The 11,856-nt window shown below is 37.3% G+C and overlaps 1 protein-coding gene across 4 annotated transcripts in view; it reads right to left on the bottom strand.

Moving 5' to 3' along the window:
• Window positions 1–2,887: 2,887 nt before the first annotated feature.
• LOC127455604 (grainyhead-like protein 1 homolog) overlaps window positions 2,888–11,856 on the bottom strand; it is a 32,805-nt gene continuing 23,836 nt past the window's right edge. For all 4 annotated transcript variants that reach the window (XM_051723644.1, XM_051723643.1, XM_051723645.1 and 1 more), the window contains 5 exons: window positions 9,388–9,416; window positions 9,035–9,120; window positions 7,165–7,250; window positions 3,995–4,059; window positions 2,888–3,888 (listed from right to left, as the gene is read on the bottom strand). In XM_051723644.1, the coding sequence (XP_051579604.1) occupies window positions 3,774–3,888; window positions 3,995–4,059; window positions 7,165–7,250; window positions 9,035–9,120; window positions 9,388–9,416 (381 nt within the window). In that variant the 3' untranslated portion in view covers window positions 2,888–3,773. The remainder of the gene's footprint in view (window positions 3,889–3,994; window positions 4,060–7,164; window positions 7,251–9,034; window positions 9,121–9,387; window positions 9,417–11,856) is intronic.

Genomic DNA, 11,856 nt, shown 5'->3' with positions numbered 1-11,856 from the left:
GGGAGCATGGAATTGTCCAAAATCTCTTGGTATGCTGAAGCATTCAGAGTTCCTTTCACTGGAACTAAGGGGCCAAGCCCAGCTCCTGAAAAACAACCCCACACCATAATCCCCCCTCCACCAAACTTCACAGTTGGCACAATGCAGTCAGACAAGTACCGTTCTCCTGGCAACCGCCAAACCCAGACTCGTCCATCAGATTGCCAGATGGAGAGGCGTGATTCGTCACTCCAGAGAACGCATCTCCACTGCTCTAGAGTCCAGTGGCAGCGTGCTTTACACCACTGCATCCGACGCTTTGCATTGCACTTGGTGATGTATGGCTTGGATGCAGCTGCTTGGCCATGGAAACCCATTCCATGAAGCTCTCTACGCACTGTTCTTGAGCTAATCTGAAGGCCACATGAACTTTGGAGGTCTGTAGCGATTGACTCTGCAGAAAGTTGGCGACCTCTGCGCACTATGCGCCTCAGCATCCGCTGACCCCGCTCTGTCATTTTACGTGGCCTACCACTTTTCGTGGCTGAGTTGCTGTCATTCCCAATCACTTCCACTTTGTTATAATACCACTGACAGTTGACTGTGGAATATTTAGTAGCGAGGAAATTTCACGACTGGACTTGTTGCACAGGTGGCATCCTATCACAGTACCATGCTGGAATTCACTGAGCTCCTGAGAGCGGCCCATTCTTTCACAAATGTTTGTAGAAGCAGTCTGCATGCCTAGGTGCTTCATTTTATATACCTGTGGCCATGGAAGTGATTGGAACACCTGAATTCAATTATTTGGATGGGTGAGAGAATACTTTTGGCAATATAGTGTATGTCCTTAAAATCAAACTATGAAATGTATTTCTATTGCCTCAAACTGCACAGGACAAGCAACATTTGAAGTTATGTGTTTATTGTTAAAATTGGTGTTTGGTTTTTAAATGTATTTTAAATGTCAAAGGTTTGATGCTCTCAGCAACCAAGAATTAATTTCACAAATCACTTTTTGGTTGGTCCATTTTTATCATCGTTGCAAGTGAACAATTTCAAGCAACCTGTCCATGTTGGCATCTGACTAATTTGGATGGCTTCTACTAAGTGACCGATGAATTTGGGCTTGTAGAGTTTGTTTGGGTGCATAACTTTTGACTTCATCTACAGTGGATATGGGAAGCATTTTTATTATGGTTGGTGTGCATTTAACATTGTCTTTTATACTGTTCATGACCCATTTTCTAAAGAATACTTAAAACATTATATAGCTTTTTCTGTATTCCCTGATGAAGTCAATGTTATAAGGTTGAAGAAAAACAGAACTGGTTCATGGAAAAGTGTAGAGCACGGTAGAAGGACAGAGAGTGAGGGAGAAAACAGAAAGCAGATGGCTTACCACAATATTGGGACACTGAGCTGGGCTGCCTGGTTAAAATCTAACCAGATCTCTCATGCTCTGTTCTGAAGCCTACTCATGAAGAGGCTGATTAGGATTAACTCATCAGTGTGTTCTCGCACCTACACCTCAGTGACCATAACATTAAACAATTTCAGTCACCACATGTTGCGGGTAGCACTAATGTAATGTGTTCTTCGTAAGTGTTTAGACAGACAGAAAGACAGACAGATAGATAGAAAGGTTGGTTAAAGGGGTATTGAGGTCACTACTGCTTTAAGACACTCTCTGTTAAAACGCCCACTTCCTGTTCACAAGACAGATGGGCTACTGGAGCACAGCCTGTTTCCATGACAACAGCTATGGATACAGCTGGCTGAAAAACACAGTTCACAGCCAAATACAATTCACAGGCCAAAGTGGCTTTTATTTGAGCATACATAATATGTGTATATTATGCATAATAAAAATGTCTGACTAACAGTGGAAGACATAAAGGTAAATAAAAGGCAGAGGCTATTTGAACTAAGTGCAAATTGCGATAGATGCTATTTTCACTAAGTGTAAAAAACAACAAAAAGCATCTTCTTTGCACTAAGTGCAAATAGTGTTAGATGCCATTTGCACTCTAGTGCAATAGCAGCAGATACTCTTACACCCCTGTTTAAATATTAATATACAGTATAGTGGCATCACTGCAGCATTTTTATTGTGTATATCTGGAGTCCCACAGACACCCTACACACACCCCTACTCCTAACCCTACCTTACCAAAATTAACCATGGTTTTACTACAGTAACCATAGTATCACCATGGTATTTTTCTAGTAAAATCATAGTAACCACAAAATCTCTTAATCCACTAAATGTCTAACCTGTTAACCAGTTTAACGTCTCTGCCCCATTGTGAAAAATTCAAATATGCCCACCTTCATTTGATCAGCAGTTGACCCCAAATAAATCTGTTGTGGCTGTCTTGTGTTTGGTCTGAGCAGTGATGGGCGGAGTTAGTGTAAATAGCCTTTGCCAACAAGATGGGCTATTTGCACAGTGTAAATAGAGACTCCGTAAATACAATTTTGGCATTTCTTTGCTATAGATATAAAAAAGTCCCATCCCAGTTTGTCAATAAATATATACATATTAAGTGGTTTGATACAATAGAGTGGATCAGTAACATTTACAGAACACTTTCAAAATGAATCAAAAGCTGTACATTTCATTAGCAACAACATTCTTCAGAAAGGGGACTGTGTAATCCTAACTGAATAATAGTTTCTGTATGTGCACTGTGGCAAGAGCTCCTCTTATACAGATCAAAGTAACAATAGTTTACTGGGCATTATATAATGGTTACTGGATACTACAAATAGCTACTACAACACTATTGATTTTAGGGCCACTTCAAACATTTTTGCATGCCCTGCCACACACACACGCACACACACACGCACACACACACGCACGCACCACCCACCACGCACACGCACACACACACACACACACACTATATATATATATATATATATATATATATATATATATATATATATATATATATATATATATATAGTGTACTGCATTCAACAGCAACTGTGAAAACAGTATCTATTTGAAGTATGCTATTATTTTGTTAGAATAAAAAAGTAGATATTCATTCTCCCAGGATCACATAATTTTGAAAATACCTCCAGGAAAAGACATTTCTCATACACGTATGCTGACAATGGTATCTAAATGCATGAGTTGAGTTTGAAAATTGGTGAAATGAGCCTGTTGATCATTTTTGTTGATATAAAAAAACTTTTGTTGTTCACACCCATTTATATATCTCAATGTGCACGCACGCACGCACACACACACACACACACACACACACACACAAACAGATATATACTGTACTCACTAAATACTGCTCAGGATATTTTTCCCCAAACCCAAAAATGTTACTACAGCAGTAACGCCCTACTGGAGTGTCCAATCAATTGTCCTTTTAAGAGATTAGGATCTCACAGTGCTATGACTTAAGGAAAACTAAATGAGGAAAACTAAAAGTAAATTGATGCAGTGACTACTTTCACTTGAGAAGCTTTTTTTTTTTTTTTTTCAGCTTATAGTCAGCTTATAAACAGGAAAAACTATATATGGCTCAAACTCTTCAAGGTATTTGGCAGAAACACTCGAGAGATACTTACATTATTTCACTCTCAATTCACAAAGTACTTTAGTCTCATATACTACAAGGTACAGAAAACTGTTCACTATAGACTATACTAAGAGATGAAAGCATGTTGCTGAGGCAGAAGGGATTTATGGTATCCTAAAAGAGTGAGAGAAAGGGTCTCTGGACTTGTATATACCAGTCTGTAGGATGACCCAAAAACAAAGACTTTCAAATCTCTGTCAGCGTGAGCTTAATCAATCCTCCCATTTCCTCCATCTGGATTTGGAAGGTGTCCTCATTGGAGTAGTGCTTGACGATGTTGTCATCCATGTTTACCAAGATCCTGAAAAGAACCAGAGATGGTGGGAGATTATGGTTTAGTTTTTCCGCTGAATAACTATGTGGTTCAATGACTGATCCAAAAACAAATGAAAAAACATGAGTCTTACCCTTTCTTGCATTTCTTGTAAGCCTTCCCCAGCTTCTCAAGAGGAACTTCATATTTCTCTGAAATCTGGTGAATCAATTAGTAAGTTGTTGTTATTGAAAGACGCCAGAGGTAACACTTTACAGTGTTCATGTTACATGTTACATGTTACATATTACTATGTTTTATTTTAATGAATGAGGTGGACCAGTGAGTAAAGAAATATTAGCAATCAATTAGCCAAAGGTGGCTACGTTGAATGTAAAATACTGTATATATCCATTTCTATTATTTCATAGTTTTGATGATTTTACTATTATTTTAAAATAGGAAAATAATAATAAAAAAAGAAAGAGTAAGTGTGTCTAAACATTTGACTGGTAGTGTAAGTACATATGTGATTTGTCTGTAATTACACTTATACAAATACACTATTACATGATCACCGTATCAGAACAGAATGGCCAAAAGAATCAGTGTTACTCAATACAAACAGGTCACGACACGACGCAAAACAAATCAGTCTTGAAGAGCACACACTGGTCCTTTCCTCATTGCAATTCAGAACATTAGGGTGAGTAACGAAATGTACTGTTGGAGCGGAACATTTGTAAACCTAAGTTGGTTTTCATGCCAACTAGTATCAAAGTGTTCCCAACCTGCTGACGTTATCCTGACATTCCCTTTACTCACTCTCAGAGGCTGGCAGAAGTGCTGCAATGTGTGTGTAGTATTTTATTAAACACGCTTTGCATTAAAAACATGCTAGTTTGATCTGTTTTTTAGTTGAAGCACTAAGCTCATTTGACACTTGAGAGTTTGGCCTCCTGCTTTGTTTTTAATACACACGGCCTGTTTATAGTCAATGTCCCTATTAAATCACTGTCCCTACTAAATCACCCTGACTCAGACTCCAACTGCAAGGACTTTTCTCCACCACGTGTTAGTGCACTTTGTTGGCCTTGTTTTTCTTTCTGTTCCTGTGTTCTTTTTTTTCTGTGAGGTTCTGTGCTGTATTAGGAACTGAGCTGTGGGTTTGGATGGGATATATCATTTTTGAGTGGGAGCTCGGAAAAAGAATGAGAATTTGCAGGTGTTATTGTCTGTTTTTGTGCAGTGCAAGGGATGCATTACAAAACAGAATGATACAGTTACAGTGTTTAGAATTCTTTCCCCTCCTCTCTGTGTGTGTGTCCTTAAATGACCTACCACTACAGCATTAAAATTGCATTGTCAAACTGGATTTTGAGTAAATTGAGAAAATGTGAGTGGTGCTTGGCTGTGCAAATCTCAACACCATGATGATAGGGTGTTGTCAGGGCATTGCTATGTGGTTGCTAAGGTGTTTGGAGTGTATTTTAGCATGTTGCCATGCAGTTACTAGGGTGCTCTAAGCAATTGCTATGGGGCATTGTGGTTGCTGACTGGCCCAAGTAAAAAAAAAAAAAAACACCCTTAAAACTCTGCAATATTCTGGTCCCAAGATACTGTATGTCTTGGTTTCCTCTTTCCATGTAAGCTTATGGGATTTTATTTATTTATTTACTTTTTGCCCATTTAGTTGCTAGACAAAAATCATAAGTTTTATCTCACAATTTGAGATCATTCATGTCTGAGGCAAAAATGGTTGGGGACAAGTTATGCACCAAACTTTAATACTTAGGAGTGAATTCACTAAACAGTTGTGCCGTTTCTGCGCATGGTATTTTAGCGCAAAAGCTTATTCACTAACCAAACACAATCTAGTTTAATAAGAAGAAAACAGTGCTGAAATAGTGCTGCGTCTTGAGTATTTTAAATTCAGTCATTGTCATTCCTTTTGCCACAAACTCGCCTCCTTTCTATGTAAATTAGTCTTATATAATAGATTGCACTTTATCACAAAACTCTGTGCTATTTGCCCGACGCAATTAAAGGGATAGTTCACTCAAAAATGAGAATGTTTTCATCATTTACTCACCCTCATGCCATCCCAGATGTGTATGACTTTTTTTCTTCTGCTGATCACAAACAAAGATTTTTAGAAGAATATTTCAGCTCTGCAGGTCCATAGAATGCAAGTGAATGGTGACCAGACCTTTCAAGCTCCAAAAATCATATAAAGGCAGCATAAGAGTAATTTATATGACTCCAGTGGTTAAATTTGTATCTTCTGAAGCGATGCAATCACTTTGGGTGAAAAAAAGATCGATATTTCAATTTGTTTTTTACAATAAATCTCCACTTTCACTTTCAAAATGTGAAAGTGGTAGCAAAAGAGGATATTTATTGTAAAAAAAAAAAGAAAAAAAAAAGGACTTAAATATTGATCTGTTTTTCATCCACACCTATTATATAACTTCTAAAGACATGGATTTAACCACTGGATTACTTTTTTTAATAAATGGATTACTTTTATGCTGCCTTACAGTGATTTTTGAAGCTTCAAACTTTTGGTCACCATTCACTTGCATTGTATGGACCTATAGAGCTAGGATATTCTTCTAAAAATCTTTGTTTGTGTTCAGCAGAAGAAAAAAGTCATACACATCTGGTATGACATAAGGGTGAGTAAATGATGAGAGAATTTTCATTTTTGGGTGAACTATTCCTTTAACATTCTGCTTTTCCAACCTGAGGAAAGCAAACAGAATTTTATTTAAAAGATATGTTTGTGTACATATTCTGTTGATCATGGCAGCAGTTATTCATTAAATAATGATCAAATGATGGAGATGAGTGTTATAACCTAGCATATATCCAGATGCATGGTATAGTAAAGCACATTTTCAGCATTTTTAAAGTTGATTCAGGTATCTGGATCACAGTACTGGTGTGATGTTGTACAGTCCTGGAAGATTGTGACAGATAACAGGGGTTTGCTGTGCTGCATCCTTGCCGATATAGCATTTAGAAACGCCCCGTATCGGAATTACGTCATGCAGCGCATATTTAGTGGTTGCATTTGAACCGTTGCTTGAGCTGCATAATTCCTTTAGTGAATTGGGTCCTAAACCAGCATAGACAGCACATGCAAATAATTTGGGCTTTTACTGAGTCCAGTTCATTCTTAGTGAATTCCCTCAGTGTTTGATGTTTGATCAAATCCCTAATCCTAAATATGAGCAATAGTGATGCTTTCATTAGCAAGAACCCCGAATAGTGTTAAGTGTGATCATTTTTTTGATTTTGTGACTTAAGAGATGAACTCACTGCTTCCACCAGGCCTTTTAGAGTCGGAGTCTTCAACATGAGAGCATCAAACACTTCCTCTGTCTCCTTACGCACATACAGCAAAACTGCAAGGGCAGAGAAATGTGGTCAGCTATGATCACTCATGCACACACTGCACCCTCAATTTTCTTGAAACAGAGGTCAGATCTGCAAACCAAAATATAATGTTTACCAGAATGTCATCTACTGCTAAGACTTTCATGTGGTGGTGATATGTTTTTCCATTGCATGCTTTTAGTGACCTTGTACCTCACATGCTGTTCCCTTCAGTTGGGATAGCAGCCCATGTCCATAAACACCAGTGCACCCCCATCCCCTTTCACCCAAAACCCCCCAGAGTACTGGGCAGCATCCCAATCCATTACTGGGAACACTGAGCTTATAGTACAGAGGAAGGGAGGTTCAGTGATGAGGAGAGTCCGGAGTACACTGATTACACACATAACATCCTATTCCAAAACTGATGTGTTGCCTTTGGCTAAAAATCTGGCTAAATACATTCAAACACAAATGTTTGCCAGAAGTTTGCAGCTCTTCACTGGTATTGGTGAACCTGCAGCAAACCTTTGGCAACAATGGACAATTTGCGGCAAGTTTGCGGCAAATTTGCAATGAACGTTCGATTTTTGTTAGGGTTGATGCCTGGCCTCCTGACCTGTCTGCCAGACTTTGAGATAAGACATGGATTATATTATTATTAAAACCCAATAACAGAGGGTTACTGGTACATATTGTAGCATGTTAGCGTTTAGCATTAGCGCCACGAAGGCATGTAGGAACGTAAACACGACAAATCACGCATATATTTACTGCATACATGTAATTTTCTGTCATCATCGAGTGGTTAATACAACTACTTTTACTGACATCATGTGGATTCTATTCATAGAATGAAGCATGTAGTCATTGATAAAAAACAAGTCACATTTTAAAGCTGAACTTTTTCAGTGCTTTCTTCTATCCCATCTTAATATGCAGAGACAACTATAAGTAAGCCATTCATAGGTTACATTTCTTGAAAACTCTAAACATTGTCTCTGTGACGCTATAAACATTCATTTGTTTGTTTTGAGGGTATTTGTGGGACTATCTGACTGCAGGCGAGGGGCATATTCAGAAAGCTGCTTTGAAAGCATTTATTTATTTTTGCAAATGCGTTCGGTGGCGCTAGTGTCTCAGAAATTACATACTTCAGATGTAATGTCAGCAGATTGGGCATTGTCTGAATGTTTTCGCAAACAGTATACCGTTTCTCAGCTATTTCATCATTCTTTCTAGCTTTAAGTGAAGAATGAGGAAAATTTTGCAGAGGTTGTATCAGTGCCTTTATATGTCAAGCGACAATTGCAATTTATTTGGAATTTTAAACATGGGATATTTTTTAAACATGGGTTTTTGCTTTTTTAATTTGAAATTGTAAAATTCGAATGCCCGGGGGCCCTAGGGGCTAGCTCGCACTGTATATGCCCATGGGCCCTGGTCAGCTTGCAGTGTATGTGCCGAGTGCCCTGGTTCTCAACTTCCTTTGGTAGTCTCTGGCTGCGTGGTTTGAGGCTTTGGAGGCCCCTGGCTGTCTGAGGCCCCAGGGCATTGGCCCTACTGGCCCTGTCCATAATCCAGCCAACTAGATCCAACTAGAACCCATTTGAGACCACACAATGTTTTGTGTGTGTTTTAAATTTGCATGTTTTTGTGAGTTTTTATTTGAAAGCAATCAAGTGGCATTGCACCATAACAACAATGATACGATTGTGCCAAAACACACACACACACACACACACACACACACACACAAAATCCTGTCCCACCCAGGCCAGGGTGTTACAACCCAGTTTCAGTTAAAACACACCTCTTTTTGGCTCATCCATCCTTGCAAGTTTATTAGGAGGTGATCCAAACTCCTCCTCGGAATAAGTTAATCTCTTCATCCCAGAGCTGTAGATATGAAAAAGAGATGTAATAATGAGTGTAGTTCTGAGAAACCCGCTCTTTCTATAGGTTATCCCTACAGAAAAGAGGTGCTAAACAGTACATCATTCATCACCCATGACCCAAACAGCACCTGAACATTTTCTGAAAATTCTGTACAGGCGGTTTTGCTCTAATAATGCACATTTTTAATCCCACCCCTCCACTCTTGAACAAGAATTACAATATTAACACAAATGGGCTAAAAGTAGGCAAGAGACAGAAAGGTCTTACCCCTCCTCAGAGTCCTCAGGAGAGAAAGGCTGTAATGAGGGGGAGAAAAAAACATTAGCAAATATTCTAGACACATTTTAACAAATGGTGGCAATATTTCATTATAAGGGCTTTTTAGGGTTAAAGAATTAACACACATTAACATGTTTAAACTCAAGTGTCTTTGTTCTGCTTCAGTATGGACACAACTAACATTGTTATATAGCTTCAGATTTACAGTATATCAGCTAAAACATATGATCATTGGTATAGCTAAATCATATTTCTTTCAGCCTTTTGAAAATATTATATATATATGAAAATGTCTAAAAAAATACAAATTGTACCATTTTACTAAATAAACACAAAGAACAATAATATTTAATCACTTTTATTTATATGCACCAATATAACAATGCATAGTAATAAACAGCAATATATACATTTATATTTTAAAAACGTTTAAAATTTAATATTATTTTACTACACTATATTATATTTACCATATATTTTTCTTAAAACATTTTAGCGTGCAAAATGCCACACAGGGATTTCTGTGAATATTTCTGAGTGATGAAATCTATGATTTTTGATGATTATGATAATAAAAAAAAGCATATATTGCATTTATATTTAAATGTATACTCAGTACAAAAACCATCAGACCCCCATAGAATAAAGCAGACCATTCAGAACAAAATTAGAAGAACATTTGAATCAACACTGATGCAGTGCATGAGCAGATAAGTGCATTCACAGAAAAAGCACATTAACACGCTCGCAGTGAACTGAACTGAACCCATTTGTATGACACTGGAGCAGTAAGCCAAAGTTCACATTTTTGTTCTTTTTTTGTGAATTTAGTGGAGAGTAAATAGCCAGAAGCTTATTTTTAGACATACTCTGGGTTTCAATGCCACACAACTGATGATCACAGGTTATGTTTAAGGAGAGTGTTTAACATTTGCTTTCCTAAAGAACGGAGGGTCATGTGATTTCAGCCAATAGGTGAACAGGTGTGTGAACTAAAGTGCAGGGTGAAGTTAAAAGAAGGCTTCTACCTAGAAGTTTTACTGATTTAATAGAACTCCAAGGTTTTAGAGCCTTAAAGTTAAAGTCAGACAGGTACCACTGATGTTTATGTCAGTTATTAACTTAAAGGCAGGACAAATTATGCATGTTTTGACTCATCAAAAAAAAAAAAAAAAAAAAAAAAAAACATGTATGGGCTTAGAGTGTGATACCTTGCCAAGAACCCTCAGTGTACTATCTGATAACAGCCTAACCCATGCCATAAATGCCGGATTTCATAACAGTAAGAAATCACTGTATTCCTGGCAAACCACATCATTCTGGTCACCTTGACCCAACGACAATCTGCTGTTTCTATGAAGTTAGTCTCACATTTCTCAGTTACTCACATATGTGATATAGAACAACTACGATGTCAATATGTTGTTATGGCAAGCCATTCATATATGGATGGTGATAGAGAACTGAAGAGATTACAATGAGAGGTTTCTTCATAGTGCCATCAAAGTCAAATTTTATTTATTTATTCATTTTTTTTTACTTCTAGAAATTAAGCTAAAACTTTACAAATCTTAACCTTAAAGGGATCGTTCACCCCAAAATGAAAATTCTCTCATTATTTACTCACCCTCAAATCATCCCAGATGTGTATGACTTTCTTTCATCTGCTGAACACAATCAAAGATTTTTAGAAGAATATTTCAACTCTGTAGGTACATACAATGCAAGTGAAAGGTAGCCAGAACTTTGAAGCATATAAAGGCATATAAAGGCAGCATAAAAGTAATCCATACGACTCCAGTGGTTAAATCCATGTCTTCAGAAATGATATGATAGGTGTGGGTGAGAAACAGATAAATATTTAAGTCCCTTTTTATTATAAATCTCCACTTTCTCTTTCACATTCTTCTTTTTTTGTTTTTTGGCTATTCACATTCTTATGCATATTGCCACCTACTGGACAAGGAGGAGAATTTATAGTAAAAAAGGACTTAAATAGTGATAATTTTCCACCCACACATCATATCGCTTCTGAATACATGGATATAACCACTGGAGGCATAAGGATTACTTTTATGCTGCCTTTATGTGCTTTTTGGACCTTCAAGTTTCTGTCCACCATTCACTTGCATTGTATGGACCTACAGAGCTGAGATATTTTTCTAAAAATCTTTGTTTGTGTCCTGAGAAGAATATTAAAAAATGAGTTATACTCATCTGGGATGGCATGAGGGTGAGAAAATGATGTGAGAATTTTCATTTTTGGGTGAACTATCTCTTTAACAAATCATAATAGAATTGTTAAAAAGCAAGGACAAATCACTCAAATACATTGAATTCAAATTATTGATTTATTGATTGATTCAAGCCATAACTGAATTCATCTAGAATTATTAACTGAAAATGACCAGACCATTTATTCCTATAATCCATATATAATCATTTGCCAAGTTTGAT

This window comes from Myxocyprinus asiaticus, chromosome 17 (genome assembly GCF_019703515.2).
Source record: "Myxocyprinus asiaticus isolate MX2 ecotype Aquarium Trade chromosome 17, UBuf_Myxa_2, whole genome shotgun sequence".
NCBI lineage: Eukaryota > Metazoa > Chordata > Actinopteri > Cypriniformes > Catostomidae > Myxocyprinus > Myxocyprinus asiaticus.
Note: the sequence above shows the minus strand (reverse complement) of the source record. Positions and strands in the feature narration are given on the sequence as shown.